Source organism: Dunckerocampus dactyliophorus, chromosome 12 (genome assembly GCF_027744805.1).
Source record: "Dunckerocampus dactyliophorus isolate RoL2022-P2 chromosome 12, RoL_Ddac_1.1, whole genome shotgun sequence".
Classification (NCBI taxonomy): Eukaryota; Metazoa; Chordata; class Actinopteri; order Syngnathiformes; family Syngnathidae; genus Dunckerocampus; species Dunckerocampus dactyliophorus.
The window spans coordinates 15,799,338-15,816,597 of record NC_072830.1 but is presented as its reverse complement, the minus strand read 5'-3'; the positions used below and the strand labels follow the sequence as shown (position 1 = coordinate 15,816,597).

Here is a 17,260-nt window from a genome sequence, read left to right as displayed (position 1 = left end):
GAACATTGCTCCCTCACTCTATCGTAGTTTTTCAAAAATTAATAAAATGATCACTGTTTGTGTTTTGTTTTGACTATAGCCCATAATGACTAAAAAAATGCATATTTAAGCAAATTATACTTATTCTTTGCGTAAAGTAAGCCATTTCAAGCATAAAAATGGCTAAATGATGGCTAAATTAGTTATACTGTATGTACTATTCCGGCCACTATAGTCGTCCCTCACATTATCGCAGGTTTTCAAACATCAATTAATAAACGATCACTGCTTCATGGTTCAATACCGCCTATTATTACTTTCTATTTATGTCTAATTTGTATTATTTTTTCTGATTATATCGACTATATCAGGTCACACAAATGTAAAGGTGACTATAGGAGTGTTACAGTATTACAGGAGTGTAGTCAACCATGGCATGTCTGATATGATAGAGTGAAAAAAAAGTTCTCCTTCCATTCCGTGTGGATGTGGTATGTTTTTGGCTTCTTTGTCCTTCTTTCCCACTTCGTTTGAAACACTTTGTTAAGTTTAGAACAAATAAATTGGAGGCTAACAAGTTACCTCCATACCTTGCTATGAGCAGCGGTCGCCTCTTATGTCCTTGCAGTGATCCCGTAGTGTTGCACAATGCGGTGTAAACAAAGCTCTAATAATGGTAAAAACCGTATTTAGAAAGTCATAAACAGGTTTTCTATGCTCTAATTACAAAAATATTCAGCTTATTAACATTGACTCAGGCCTGGAACCAATTAACCATGATAAAGGAAAGAAGCCTTGTTGGCCTTTTTCCATAAATGTCCCTAAAATAGAGTTTGTATGTAGAAGTTAGCCGTATGTTTTTATGTTGACATCTAAAACACAGATCTAAGCATCCACCCAACTGAAAGTAGCCAGAAATGTTCTATACTAATGTCCATAGACGCAATTTTCATTAATACAGTCAAACTAGGTTAGCCATTTTTCATCCCACAGCGGTCTTTCACATTAACATCTTTGGCTGATCTGATCAGAGGTGCTCCATTTGATGTTTTGACCCGCCTCCTTTATCAGGTTCTCTCTGCATCTGCAGAGATAACGAACTCCACGCACTGTTTCAAGCGGGAGGCGTTTTGTTATTCCCGTCAGGCTTTGCAGTTATTATCATGATCATTACTCAAGGTCTCAGGGCAGCGTCAACATGAAATCCCATCCCCAGATACAATTTGAGAGCTCTTTGGAGGACTCAAAAGGGGAACAATGGCACTCATGTAACTTGGAGAGTCACAACACCTGTTAGGGAGAGAAACCCGTTCCTCCTGAGACGCCAGGTGGAGATTAAGCAACATAAAATAAACAACACAGTTTGGAAAGAGGTAAAGTGCTTATCGGTGTCCTCCATCAGCAAAGATGCTTCCTAGTTTTTGAGTCATGTTTGAAAACAGCCTGCATGCCATCAGGTGGTATTAAAACATGCAATAATATACAAGAGCACAGGTATGTCCACACAGGATTTGTTGTGCCATCACTTCATAGCACTGCATTACTACAACTTCCCTGGACCATTTATACTGTGTAAAATAGCAGTTATCATACTGTTAATAATAATAATAGTTAATAATTATATGACACAACTATTTTGTGTGCCCATGTGCTATGACTTTTAGGATTGTTTTTGACTGGTTATGTGTATTTCTACTAGTTGTTTCTATAATGCAAGGTTATGGTTATCACTATTAAACAGTGGTGCGCAGTCAGGGCCAACAAAGAAGGCTTTGCCAACGCTATCAAAAAGCATTGACCACATTTCAATTTAAGTATTTGTTCTTTGAAATTGTAATCATTTATTCCCAACACCACTGTCTTCATTTAGTAGTGCGTCTCTTGGCTGCAGATTTTTTTGTCCAATTGATTGTCCAATCCATCAGTGTTGCCATATCAATGTAATCTGCCAACGGCCTTCAGAATCAGGAGTGCTGGCCCATGTCATATACACACTATTAGCAATGGGGCTGTTTCTTTAACCAATCAGATTTCAGAGGGCCAGCTAGCAGGCCCACAATAATGTGATTATTTTTCCGTCCTCTGATTGGTTGATCAGAGCAAAGTGTTCAACAAGCCAAGTTCTGCCCACATCGGTTGATTGAGGAAGAGAAATTGACATGTATGGTGAGTATTTTATTTATAAAAAGTTTTATATTTACAGTACCTTCAGCAAGCACCACACAAAGCGCAAGCAGAGCACAGAGGTTTTGTTTTGCCGACGTTTATCTATTAGTCTGTTTTGTTTGGATCAAATTTTCAGGAATTGTCGGAAACGGGATATGGGAGAACTGATTACATTTTGGGGGTGATCCAGATCACCGTCGGGTTCCAGGAATTTTTTTCAAGGATTCTTTAACATTGCGAGATATGCATTTGTGCATATAACTCCACAAAAAAATGGTCAGAGCACTTAAAATACAGTGCAAGTTTCCAACAGGTTCTACAAGATATCAAAGACTGATCCAGATAATGCAATAATTCCGGATAGTATGATCCACAATATGAAAAAAATAGGGGACCTTTGTAATTTTCATCATCGGAAGACAACAAATGAAGCTATAGACATGCAACAAACACCATTAAACATAGCCACGACACTGTGCAGTCTGCAGTGTGCCAACGGATTTGTTGTTTCTTCAAAAGCTATGTAGCTAGAATCAGAAGAAAACCGCCATTACGGAAAATGTAATTTTTATGATTAACTACTGAACTAATATTGATATCATTATGCATCCAATTGCTAATGGTATGTTTTCATGGTCAAAGAATCTAAACATGTAGATAAAATAAATAGGACTAATATTTATGGTGTAAATCACAATATTCGGGAAACTATGCCGCTTGTTTTGTCATGTTATTAGATTAATATTGATCGTGAACTGCTCTAGGTGATGTTGTAGCATAGATGTTTGGAGTTGTCTGAATCTTTAATCGCCGGGCTCGTTACGTTTGGCTGAGCCCAAGTTTAGCATCGGCGCCGCCAACCACCTGTGGAAATTAGGTCCTAATACTAAGGCATATAATAAGGTATATGTATGTATATATGTATGTATGTATTCCATGATTGTGTATTCGAAGATATAGGGAATTACGTTATTGATATTGTAGTGGTATCAGGCAAACCCAGCCAAACTGTCAGAGAAACCGTCAGCATGTCGCAGTTGTGATGTCGCCTGTGCTTCACATGGCCAACCCTGCTATGGATAGTTTTTTGCCCGAACATAGCCTGCCGAAAAACATTCTCGCCGGTTAAGTCCCGACTGAAGGTCTAGGTACCAAATGCACAACCCGCAACTGCTATCAAAGGACCTGTATTCAACTCACTCCAAATTAAATTTTTTAAACCGAAAAATACAAGAACAACACCACCCGTTAGCATAAGCTACCAAAAGTGGTTTGAAAAGAACAAGTTGCACAAAAAATGTCTGCACCTTCTCCAATTACCAATTGTAATTCTTGAGTAACCGACAATTTAGCCAACGTTAACACCAATGTTAGTAGCTAAACTTAGCCATGTCGTTATGATTAGCTGATGACAAACATTACACATGTATTCAACGCAGGGGTGAAAACAATACCTCTAACCTCCACGTGGCTTTCATACTTGACGGGAGGTGATTAATAAAACAACTGTCCTTAATAATGAAATATTTTAGGTAAAATTAAAATTAAAAATAATATTTTTTTTAAGAAAATGAATAGTAGTGTATGTTGCAGATGTGCATGCAATCAGCCATCTGCATGTCAGCAAGCTATCATCAGGTGAGCCTATGACAGAATTTTCTCATGTTGGTGCTCATAAACTAGGAACACATACTGTATGTACTAATGTTATAAAACAATTAAACAGTATGTTTTGCATATTGGGGGCCTGAATGTACATACATTAAGCAAGCCTCTTCCTAATGAGGGGTTTTTAATTGGCACTGTTGTGAGTACTACTTATCTATAATCGGGCACCTACAGAGACATAAGATCTTGTATACTTTTTCCTGGCACTTAAAATCTACCTTTTTCAAAGTCAGGCAACTTCAGAGGAGCACTGCCGTGCATAAATAAGAGTGTAACATCGCCTCCTCCATACAGGTCCTCTGATAAACACTCATTTTTCCCATTACAGATGTCAGCTCTGCCAAATTGCATGTCATTTTGCATAGATCTTGCAGAATAAACGCCTTGTCGAGATGAGCCTCAACCTGTAAGGTAATTTTTATTTACTTCCAGCGGTATAAATGTGTTGATTTTCTCCTTATTGGCGCTGTGAAACCGCGATGATTGTGGTGTTTGTGTGTATATCAGCCTCCTGTGTGGCCCTCATGTCTCTGCTGTTTGCCTCCTTGTATACAACCATCTTTCACTGTGTCCAACGGCCACGTTTGACAGCTAACAATGCCACCGACTCAGGGTGGGAATGTCGTTAATCCTTTAGGAGGAGCACAGCCTAGAATAGCACTACGGTCAGGTTCACTTGACCCTTTAAAAACAACACCTAAGCTTCCTGTTATTTCAACCATAGAATACGTTTACACCGCTGTGTTTGAAAAGTTTCGCTAAGATAGCGAGATAGATATTTTATTCAACTCCAAAAGAAATTCACATTTCATTTCTAGTTGCTTGCAAAGATGGGAACATTAGGTCATGCAAGGTACAGAAGAAAAAGTAAGTATTAAAAATGGAATATCAGCTTAAAAATACAATGGGCAAAAGCAAAACAAAACCTAAGCAAAATAAGAGAGATAAGACAAATAAATCAAGCAATTTTGGATTCGGATGCACACATTCCTAAAAAATGGTCGGATAGATTAGGGGTCCCACCGGTACCGGTCCATAAGCTGGGCTGAACCGGGCAGTGGAAAACTTTCAGAAGCAATGATTTAAAAAATCAGTTTTTAAAAACTTTGGTAAATAATACATAAATTTCATTAGAAAATAATTGAAAAATGAATGAAAAAATACTGTTAGAAAGCCCATAATTTTTGCATGTTTATGTCGTTTTGTTTCATTGTTTTGCCCAGTGTTTATTTCCAGCGGTCCCTGTGTGCGCCGAGACAAAGTGAAAGTCACACTTTCTCCGACGCTTGTATTTTTCCCGTTCATCGTTGTTTCCAAATGCTGACGCTGTGTGTGAATGCATAAAGCTGAGCTTTGATGACGTGATTATGTGTGTGCTGAGTGCTAGTGTTTGTATTTTGTCTGGTGTGATGTTAAATCATGCTAGCACACTGCCTGTCACACACACATTGAACAACGATATCACCATCATCTCTCTGGAAAACAAACTCCAGGCTCGTACCAATTCATCTTGTGCTTTTAATTTCATTTTGTTGTTGTTGGAAGCTACTTTTCTGAGAACCTTATTTTGTTCAGGACAAACAGGATGTGATGTGCAGCGTTATTATTGTGAAGGCGTACACTGTGCTTCACATCGCCCACATGGCACCCCCAAAGGACGAAGGATGACCGATATAATTGGCCGGTATCGTTTTTTCTACTGATCAAGAGTAAGGGGGAGTGTGTCATCATTCTTTAATACTTTTAATCTGACATGTTTTGTTGCTGTATGAGGCCACCGACTCACTTGTTGCTGTATTAGTCCAGAGTTTCCTACTTTGCACTTTATATGGATGTTTGTGCCACATAGAAATGTGCAGCTTTCCACACTGTATTATTACCAGCATTACTGAATTGGATTTTATTAGTAAATTTATTAGGGCTAACTTGTCTTAAGGCCCTGTCACACCTTGACGATTTAGCCAGCGCATGCCTGGCGTGATCATTTTGATGGCATACATTGAACTGTGTGAGTTTGATGTATACATGATGTATTAGTAACTTATATAGAACGTTTCTATAACTTATAGACAACTTATACCAACGAATGTGTAGCGTGTTGCCGGCGTTCACAACTCATGCCCCACGCCAGTCTAACTAATGCAAACCGCACGTTCACGTGCCCTAGCCTATAAAAAGGCTGCCACTTGATGACGCAAATCATAACCTCACTAGACATCGCAGTGTCAGCATCACCATCATGCCGAAGAAAATTTCGAAGACCGCTGCCAAGAAGTATCAGGGCAGTGACGGAGGGATGTATCACCACCCACGGCCTCCCACTCTCACTCTGATGGAGTTGACGCAGGTTCTAACGCATCTCAGGCATCGTCAGTGGTATCGGAAGCTACTTCCCCAGCGGTCTCTATCTCCTCTCAGCCTATCCTTGCCAAGAAGAGAGCCAAGAAGACACGGTTTTGTCTCAAGGTATGTTGACGTATTACGACTTGTGCGTAACTTACAAATAACGTGTGTGAACGGGCGTCAATGATCGCATAACTTATTGCCCGCGTATGCGGGATGTATGAGTCATACGTTGACATACGTCAAAAAGTTTTGTGCATGCACAAAATTTTTGGACGACTTGGACGTACTACGACGTATGCCGGCGTGCGTCAGCGTGCTCTTAACTTGTACAAAACTTACCCATAACTTATTCGACGTACGCCAGCGTACTGGCTAAATTTTTTTATACGTTGGCGTAAGCTGGCTAAATCGTCAAGGTGTGACAGGGCTTTCACTTGTTGATACTAGAAGATATTATTTTAGTTGACTATTGGTCATGGTTTTTTGACTTGTGCTGAGAACATATTTTCAAAATAAATACAGCACATTTACTATAAATTGTATTTTATATTGCAGTATTTGTCTTATTTTGTATAAACAGTGTTTATTTGTGAAATGCACCCAGTGCCATCACAGTAATGTGATCATCCATTACATGAGATGTGACCTGATATTAGTTTGAGGGAAGAGCTGCTGCCTACATCGGTATTGGAAATGAAGCGCTAGAACATACTGTATCAGTTTATGGGTAAGAAAGCCAGTATGGAGCATCTCTACAAATGACCACTTAGTCAATAAAACAGTCAGACTCAAAGAAGGCCTACAATACACGAGGAAAGAGCAACATTATGAAATAACATATACCGGCGCACTTATCGCAGAAAATAGCTGAAAATTGTCCATTTAGTCAGCGCTTTTATGAAATGATCTCCTCTTCACATTGTTTTTTAGCATAACATGGTAAAATATTGTATAACCTACAGGGAAACCGAGTCCCCTCTGTTTGGCTACTCTCACTGGATCATGTCCTGTGGTATTGCTTTCCTGCCGCCAATCTGCCTTGTGTTGCAGTGCACCGCTGGCCGGCAGGGGCGGAGCCATCAGCACACCTTGTCGCCAATTACCACTGGCTTCTTAAACACGGGTGAAGGATTCCCTCGTTTCCAGATCGTACCTCTGACTAAACCCGCTCTCCGCTCTTCCCGGCCTCGTGGTGTAGTGTACTTTCTTTGTTCTGGCTCGTGTTTCATGCTAATTTTATCCTATTCCTACTCGGCATTCCAGCAGCGCCTTGTGTTCTTGCCTCGTGAATCCTTTGTCCTGTCTGGCTTCTTCCAGCAGCGCTCTGTATTAGTTTTTCCTGCCAGCCTTTTTCCTTGGCAGTGATTTTAGCATTCAGTAGTTTTGTGCTACCTGTGTTGTTTTTGCCTTACCTGTGGACTTTTGTATTTTTTGTCACTATTTGTATTTTTCCCTCCTACGGAGGACACCCTTTGTTATGAAATCATTTTTTACAATGAACGTTGTCCTCTCTGCATTGGGATCCAAATTCTCGCTTGGGCCAATCATAACACATTCCATCTTACAATTTCAAACATGCTCATTTTACTTTTGGTGGCAACAGGTTTTTACAAGTTTGAGATCATAATTAGTAGGAGTCTCACGAGATCTTGTGACAAGATTTCTCGTTCACAATAAAAATGGATCGTGGGCACAAGGACTGGAAAGATGATAAATAAATAAATTCATCACACAATAAATGAAAATGAATTCCATAATTTTGCTGGCTTCAATACTGTATATTGCCATATATTGCCACTGCATACGTCTGTATTCCTCGTCTCCCGCCTCCAAACAGGCAGGACGAGAGTTCACTCTCTTGGTGCACTGGTCTCAGCACCTTGGCATGTTTGTTCCATAGAACAATGGCATGAACAGAGTGTGCCCTTTTGTCAGCCATAAGGTCTCTTTTTCTCAGTGGATGGAGGCGGGGCCACTAGCATACACACATAGTGCCGAAGAGTGTAACGTAGTAGAAATAGAATTAGTAGATTGGCAATATATTGTCATATTTTTTTACTTTTTCATTGTATTTTTCTTAAAAGTAATATTAAAATCTTGTCTCGCCTCGTTCTCGTAGACTCAATCTTGTGTCTCGTGACACCCCTAATAATTAGTTCATACCAGAAGATAATATCCATTGAAGAAAGGAAATATTTATAGCCCTGATCTCTTACTAGCATAGATCAAATATATAAGCATTACATAAAGTGTGATGTTTATCTGTCCGTTCTCTCCCACTGTGTTCTCTGGCTTATTTTGATAAAAGAAATGCTTCCAAACTCCCCTGATGGTGAGTAAATGGCAGTGCGCGTCTCCCTTCCACAACTTGTGAACAACAGCTGGGATGCGTTATAGACTGAGACGTTCTCCATCACCTTGAATTCTGGCTTGCATCCCAGACACGAACAAGTGAAATAAGTGAGACAAAAAAAGTGAAAAGTAGACAGAGCCCATATGCTCATGCATAATCATAACGTTCAATATCCTAATCTAAGAGATTATCGTAAAATCGAACAGTGACAAGGACACAAAAGTATTCCCATTATGGCCCGGCAGAGAATTATCTCATATTAATCTCGCCGCTTCCTGAGCTTAATGACTTGTGCTAAAGTGGCAAACGTCAAGGACAGATGGAATCACGTTTGCACACATACGATGAAAAGAAGGCGGGTGCGGTATCCTCCCAGCTTGCCGCGTGATGTCTGATGATGAGTTTACCGCAAGATGTCACCGCACGTGAAAGCAAAGTTAGAATGAAGTCAGACAGCTAATCTTTTTTCATACAATCCTTGAGAAAAAAAAAGCCTGAAATACACAAACCACAATACCTTTTTTCTTGTAGTTTGAGAATGTTGTCGTAAAAATATTTGAAAATATTTTACTCACAGTGGAATGTTCACTGCATGAGATTTGTTGTCATACATCTTATCACAAAGTTATCACACAAATGTTATCTCAAACACTAACCCGCCCCCTCCCAAACTAAACATGTCGAAACACTGGCAAAAGTTGCTGGAAAAACTCCTCTTATGGGGTGTGATTGGAAGGTAGCTGGGTTAGCTAAGTTTAGCAGAGCGTGCTAGTGCGGCTGTGTGTGTAAATATCTTAAGATTAATCAGGTAATTGGAAGGGCATCGGTGACTACGTCTTCCTTAACCACAAGCACAGGCATTCCAGTCTGTTGTAATTGCCTGCAATTGTCTGCAATGTGTGCAAAGGCTGACATCTAATTAGAAGAGTTAAGGCTGTATCCATTTCTGAAATACTGGCCAAAATTGTCCAATGATGTCGTGCATCAATAAATTTAAGGATTTTTTTTTTATTGAATTAAAAGACATTTTATTTACTGTCACAAAAGTACACATTCTATGCTGGTAAAAATAAGTGTAAAAGGTTACAAATTAAAACGGAAAAGTAATGGAAATTGGAAAAAAATAAATTGGAATTCGGGACAAAATAAAAAGGATTTCATATATGTGTCTATAATATTGAAGAACGTTCCTGCGTAAAAAACAGAGGTCAAAGCCAAAAGGGTCTCTTTCTTGTCTGTACAAATGCACAAATGAAACCATTATTTACACAGAATGAACTCATAAGAGTAAGAGTAGAAATATGCCTGAATCTTTCATAAAGGGACCATGCAACCTTTCCTGAGAAATAAATAAGGAGGAGTATTGGCTTCGGTTCATCACCCTTTAGGACTACTTGCTGACTAGCAGCCACTGACTTCATTCTTTTCACTTCACCAATTTCAAGCTCTTTGCTGCTGAATGGTGTGTGTGTGTGTGTGCCTTTATTTGAATGTAAAATAGTCATTTTTAGAAATAACGTATCTTACGGTGTATTCTCCCAAGACAGCACAGTACGTAGAAATGAAACATGATTATATTTTAGAGCAGTCAGTAGGGGTGTCGCAAGACACACGATTTTAACATTACTTTTAAGACGAGTACAATGAAAAAATATACAAAATATATGACAATTTATTTACTCATTTCGTTTCTACTACATTATCTCACATTGCACCTCACAAAGCTACACTCTTTTGCAAAGAGACAAAGAGACCATGACATAACAAAAGGGCTCACTCTGTTCATGCCGCTGTGTCTGTTCATGCGCCAAGGTGCTGAAAGCAAAGCACAGAGTGAACCGTCTTCCTGCCTGATTGGAAGCGAAAGACAAGGAAAACAAACACGCATGCACATGGCAATATATTGAGGTCGGCAAAATCATCGAGTTCATTTTCATTTATTGTGTGATGAATTAAATTATTTATTATCGTCTCAGGCCGAGTTCATGCGAGGTAAGTTGAACGAAAAATCTTGTCACGTTTCAATCTCACAAAATGTTGTGGCACGAGATCTTGTGACAGCTCCTACTGACAATGTGTCAACACGCAGCCATTGTTGTCTAAATAGCACCAAGACACGTGTGTCTTGCCCACAGTCAAGTGAAGTGGTCGCGTCATGATCTGAGGGTGCATGGGTTCATCGAGGGAAAGCATGTACTCCTACAGGTACGGTGACATTCAGAAGCAGACCATGAGCCCGTCCCTTGGGAAACTGGGCTGCATGGCAGTTTTCCAACATGATAAGGAGCCCACACACATCTCCAAGATGATTAAGGGCCTTGCTGAAAAGGGTGAAGGTGATGGAGTGGTGAAGTATGTCTCCAGACCTGAACCCAACTAAGCACCTGTGGGGCATCCTCAAGAGGAAGGTTAATTCCATGCCCAAGAGGATTAAGGCCCTGCTAGATTCTCACACTAAATATTCACACCAAGGACACCGTTTGGACACAATCACTGTGAGGTGTACTCACTTGTCTAAATCTATGTTATATCCAAGGTTAGTTTCGATAGTATTCGATAGTCTCCTGAGAAGATAAAATGCTTGATTTTGTGTTGTATGTCGTGAGTGTTTGACTTACGTCTGACATCCTTGAAGTAGATGGTCTGCCTGTTGGGGTTGAGCAGCTGGATGACCGAGTCATCGTTATTCTTCACCCTGCAGCTGATGGTGGCCATCTCACCCTCCACCACAGACACGTTGTCCGTTGCCAGGTTCTGACCTTCCACTTTAACACACACACAAACACAGCATGTGAGCGACAGCTGTTACCACCTGGACCGGGGGTCAGCAACGTTTAGAGTAGTCAGAATGGGTGTCAAGAGACAAAAAAGGCATTTTGCCACCTCTTCCAGTAAAAAAAAAGAAAAATAGTATGGAGCCGCAAAACATTACACAGCTTCTAAACTTGTCCATCCAGCCGTCTATCTTCCTATCCTCACTAGGGTCGTGGGTATGCTGGAGCCTATTCCATCTGACTTCGGGCGAGAGGCGGAGTACACCCTGGACTGGTTGCCAGTCAATCGCAGGTCGCCTTATAAACTTGTAATAATTGTAATGTTTTAGGTAATGTTACCTGTTACAACAAACAAAAGTGCAGTGATCCCTGTAAGCTAAAAGTAAATTTCCCCGCTGTGGGATAAATAAAGTACATACAATAAGCCTTTTAGAGTGGTTACCATATTTGTTTAAAATTAAAACTAATTGTAGACAACTTTTACATTAAAACGACTTTTATAGATTTCACATTTCTGCATGTCAGTGTTGTCTGCTCAGTAGCATTTACGGCTGTGTTGAATGCCCTGTCCTTGACCGTATTTGCAGAGAGAGCCATTCTTTCATTTTCTCCGTTAATTCTCATTTATTTTTTAATTGGGAGAATAGATGCTGATATTTTTATGAACAATTCTTTCATGCATCCTCCATCTCCTTCTGATCTCATGTGCAGCCCTGTGTTGCCAACTTGGACATTTTCTAACAGAATCTGGTGACTTTCCAAAGCCTCTTGGTGACTTATTTTCCCAAAAGCGACAATGTAGGGACTGGTAGCTGGAGACTTAGTGACATCACCGTTTTTTGGTAGACTAAGTGAAAGCATGAATTGTTCTGTGGTTGCTGCCGAGAGGTCCGCCCCGCCTCACACCAGCCACAAGCGGTCAATGCACAGTCAGCTCCTGTGGCACACTATGTGCTTCTCCTGGAGTCACCACCTTGGCTATTAGCGTGTCACGACCTCCAAACACATAGCTACAGCGCACTTCTCATTATAAAACATGCTACTATGCTCTCATTAATCACATAGTTTTATTTTACTGTGCAGTAACTTGATTCAGTCTCAACTCAAAACTCCCTCAACTTGTTTCTCTCCAGTGAGACTTGCTGCATACACTAGCCTGCCTCCCCTTCCCTTGCTCATCCAATCAGCAGTCCAAACGCAGTATAGATGCATTAATGGGACTCGCGGTGAGTTGGATATTTTACAATATTTTTGAAAATGCACAGTTCCGCTACTTTGGTTTTAAAAAAATCACTGCGCTCGGCGAAGGGAGCTGCAACAGGGAGGATGCAGCTCTGGAGACGCGGGTTGCTGACCCCTAGTCTGGCCATTTACAGCCTCCCAAATGTTTGCCTTGTGTCAACAACGCAAAAATGTGAAGCTACACAAACAAGCCCACGTGTAGATTGTGCAGCCACAATCTAATCCGTTTAATATAGGAGCCATGTTTGTCACTATTGATCTCCCCCGGCTCCGAGTGTGGGCCCCCATGAGTCAGCGCCAGATGGGCTGCAAGCTCGGCTGCCCACAAAGGGAAGCTGGAGAGGAGCAGCTAGGAGACAAAGGAGGAGTGTTAGGAGAAAATTGGCAAGTAGGAGATCAGGGCGGAGAGGAGGAGGAAGAGCTGGATGCTGGTGATGGGCTAAGCTTTATCAGAGCCCTCCATCTGAGCTTCCATGTGACCAATGTGTGCTCAGTGTCCTGTCCTGTATCTCTTGGCATAGAGGAGCAGCTCTCGGTACACAAGCGCTGTTCTCAGACAGAACCTGGACCTTGTCGTCGTAACTCATGCCTTACACACTGGCTTTTGTTTTGTGTGTTGTCTTCAAAGAATTTAGAGAGAAAAATAATTTTAAGTCACCTTGTGCTATTTTTATCCAGCAAAAAGAGGGGAGAAAAAACTGAGGAATACATTAGAATGTCTCATATTCACACCATTGGAGGCACAACGCTATCACCCGCAGACGCAGGCAAAACATCAAAAGCACATTTACATGCCCGAGTCGTCTCATACCTCTATTGCTTTGTGACATTTACAAAGCGAAGAGGAATAATAGAAGAGGGGGGAAAACAGATAATGGGAATAGACAGGCAAACTAACATGATTCAAGATGAACTCTGTGAATGCGCCAAGCTACAAGAAATTAACCTCCCGTGGAGGCAAAAGCTCCTCCGACCAATTGTCTCATGCAATTGCGCGCCAGTTCTGGACAAAAGGAACATAATAGGTGAAAACAGACACAGGGTATGTTGGAAAATGTCACTAGATAATGGATGGAATTACGCTGGCTTCTGTGCTGAAATCCAGCAAACAACTATAGACGGGTGGCTTAGCTTCACTTAGACAAGTCTGAGAGTGAAGACCATTTACCGAATATTCAAAACAAACCCAAAATCAATGTATGGACATGAGTGTACTGGAATACCACCCCAATTAAGTTATTTTTTTTAGATCGATTGCAAAAAAAAGCAGTACACACAATAAGTCACTATGGTGTGTGTGACTGACTGGAAGAAAAGCTCTGACTCACTTGGGGAGAAGTCGTTTGGCACCACCTGCTGGTTTGTGTGTATAAATCTATAGAACCCGAATGTATAACGACCCATGAAAAGAGATTGAATCAGGTCACATGTACGCCAAACATGCATAACACAAAAATCTTTCTTTATACTGCAATTTTTGTCCAATTGTTTCCAAACTTGGTGGACAAATAGTCAGCTATTTTGTTTTTGGTGGCAACTGACCTTGATTGTCAGAGGCAGGGCCTACAATATATTTGACAAGTATTTTCTAATTCATCATGAAATAATAGTTTGGCAAAAGTGTTGAAAACACACATTTCTATAGTGGAGTTCAGGACGCGAAGCAAAGCCATCAAACATTGACTTTTTTTCTACATAACTAGCTGCTACAGGTGAACAGATAACTTTTCTAACAGGTATAGGCACCTTACGGCTGAGTAAGTTTATCCATAATCGGAATAATAACAATGAAAGTTGCATTTCCATGTGTCTCTTGAGACGTCTGTTCTCCACTTCCTTTGCCGTGGAGGCGCAACAGCGAAGCAGGAGGGGAGCTTAATGGACTGATGTCATACAAAATCTACAAAGTGATGTTTAGGACATGGGTGACACATGCGATGGACCCACACTACCTTCGTCGATCGCGAATGGACACTCCTGATTTAGATATAAGACACCAAAGCTCGTACATGACGCGAGGACCGCCTGTATTTCCATTATTTCCTATGGTAGCACTGCTTTCCACGACCTGATCAAATTTGACCTTAAGAAGTTGCAGCATACTTTTGAAATAATTGCCGCCTGTCGAAAAACATGTAGGTGCACATTTTGTGAGATTTTTCATTTGATTCAAAACACAAAGACAATTTGCTTTTGTTGCTTTAGTATTTGATACAAATTCAGACAGAGAAGCATCTAAAGTGATGGTGGTCTCTTCTGCACATGAAGGCTTCTAAGAGAGGCATAAAAATGAGGCAAAGCACTGTGACGTGTTGGATGTTTTTGAAAAGCAAAGTAATTACATTCCTATAAAAGTAAAATATCTGGCAGTCCAAACGGTGCAGCCTCAAAGCAAGGTTACTCTGCTCCCAATCTGTTGGACAGAGAGAAAGGCGGCGTGGGTACTGTGCTGTAGATAAATCCTCCATAAGGTTTTGCAGCCCCGAGCAAGGTTGGTCGTGCTCCAGTATGCTTAGCCTAGGCTCATCTCCAATTCAAAACACATATAAATAACATGGCCGTGATTAGCAATCCCATCAAAGTGAAAACAGGCCACTTTGTGAAACACGGAGGGCTCTGGCGATTGGCGTTAACATTTTCAATTGCCTCTGCATCCCGCTCATGATTGGGTGCAAATGAGGAGAGGCAGTCATTAATTCCGGGTGGTGGGTGGGGATGGCTGAGTGGTGGCGGCGGTGGTGGGTATGGAGTGGGGAGTGATTTGGGCACAGATGACTGGCTGATAAATTCGCACTCATTCCAGCAGCTGTCTGGAAGAGTAAAGTGCCTGTTTCTCTACACATGGCTGCCTGCCTCTTGCTGCATCACAACATACTGAGTGGAATATTGGGAGGCCAGTACAAACTACATGTGCATTTGTCATCACGCCGACCAAACACTACTACAGCCGACCAATTTGAGAAAAACTTCAGAGAATCGGGACTAGCATCAGAGGTTCAGGCACCTCATAAAAGAAGTTGACTCCCGCTTTGAACATCAAAAGCAGGACAGCCAGAACCCAATTGTGCATGTGCGTCCTCTCCAGAAACAAGCGGCACTATAGACATCATTAACAATAAAAGTTTTGTCTCTGATGCTGCCTATCTCCCCTTCTGTGTTATCTTTATCCCACTCAGTCAATAGACCCTGATCCTCATGATGAAACTCTCTTTTAAAGATATTCACATTGGGTTTTAGGGTATAATTGGAACGGCTAGATTTCCTGTGAAACCTTTGCGCAAAGAACTTTCAAATGTGTCACATTGCCTAATTTGACCAGACTTTTTATCCAGGACACTGCGTGAACCCATGTTTAATGATTGCAGGAGACAAAAAGACACCTGCAATTAGAACAATTAGAAACCACATTTCAACTTGTTGTCCAGTATCACACCGGACAACAAGTAGATTCAGTGCCACTTAGTAGGCTCACACTTTGATGAACACGCATGAAAAGAGTGTGCGGAAAGCCTTGGAAGTTTGTAAGAAGCAGTAATTATAAGTACAAGGAACGGCGCAAACTCAGATTTCAATGTCAGACAAGAATGTTTGGTGGAAAAGTACATGGGAAAAAGTACACCGCCAATTAACCACCTCCCACGGAGACTCGACTTGCTTCTATATCCGCTTTTGCAGCGCACTTTAGCCAGGAGACCTGTTGTGTTAGTCGTCCACTTTTCCCAGGACATATCCTTTTTTCACATTCTGTCCTTGAAGTCCTGTTTTTTTGTTTTCTGTTTTTTTAGAAGGTAATGAAAATATCTTGGTTTTCACTGTTTTTCATTGAGCCGGCATTATGGCACTCTGCTGCATGCGACGACAGATATACCGTATTTTCACGACCATAAGGCGCACTTAAAAGTCTTAAATTTTGTCCAAAATGGGCGGGGCGCCTTATAATGCGGAGCGCTGTATGTGTGTATCGAGTTCCAAAATGTGTAAGTGTTGCTGCGTGACTTTTATGAGCGCTCCGCTCGACTGACTGCGAGCCTGCCGACATACTGCCTATATAGAGGAAAGGAAAGGTGGACGTGACTGAGGACGCTAAAGGCACGCCCCAGTAGTTATATAAGTATATTTTATGAAATGGCGCCATCTATCCATCCAACTACTACCCAACTACATCACCAACATGGACGACTTGCCGCTCACTAGCGAACACAACTTCACTAACACTGGAAGGCATCGCCGTGCTAGTTTCGCCACAATTTGTGAATGGACGTAAACACGGCGTTTAAAGTTAAGTTGCGAGCGGCGTGGGAGCAATGGATGACAGCTAGCGAACACAGCTTCACTAATGGATTGTGGATGCTTGGGCTAACGTGTCTGATGCACTGTTCGAGCTTTCACAAAAGCCAGCTTCATTTCTGAGGCGCCGCACGGCAACGAGACTGACTGACAACGATGACAGGGAACCTGGCGTGTTTGATGGAGAACTTGCCCCGCTCTTCATTTGGGATATAAAAGATGAGGACTGTGATGGATTTGTGGATGAGGATTTATCAAAAATAACGTGAGTACATTGTTAAATACCTCAATAAAGTACAACCCAACTCAGTTTTGCTCTCGCTGGCTTTTTAAAAACATACAATAGCAAGCATGCTAGGTATTGTCGCGTCGCTGGGGAGCACTTCCTGTTCCCCAGCGTGCTTTGCGGTTGTGTTTTGGTGCAAATGCTCTTAAAGTTACATGT

The 17,260-nt window shown here is 41.3% G+C and overlaps 1 protein-coding gene across 3 annotated transcripts in view; it reads right to left on the bottom strand.

The window, feature by feature from the left end:
• Window positions 1-17,260, bottom strand: part of cadm1b (cell adhesion molecule 1b) — a 244,582-nt gene that overhangs the window by 65,333 nt on the left and 161,989 nt on the right. For all 3 annotated transcript variants that reach the window (XM_054793186.1, XM_054793188.1, XM_054793187.1), the window contains one exon: window positions 11,131-11,277. In XM_054793186.1, coding sequence (XP_054649161.1) covers window positions 11,131-11,277 — 147 coding nt within the window. The remainder of the gene's footprint in view (window positions 1-11,130; window positions 11,278-17,260) is intronic.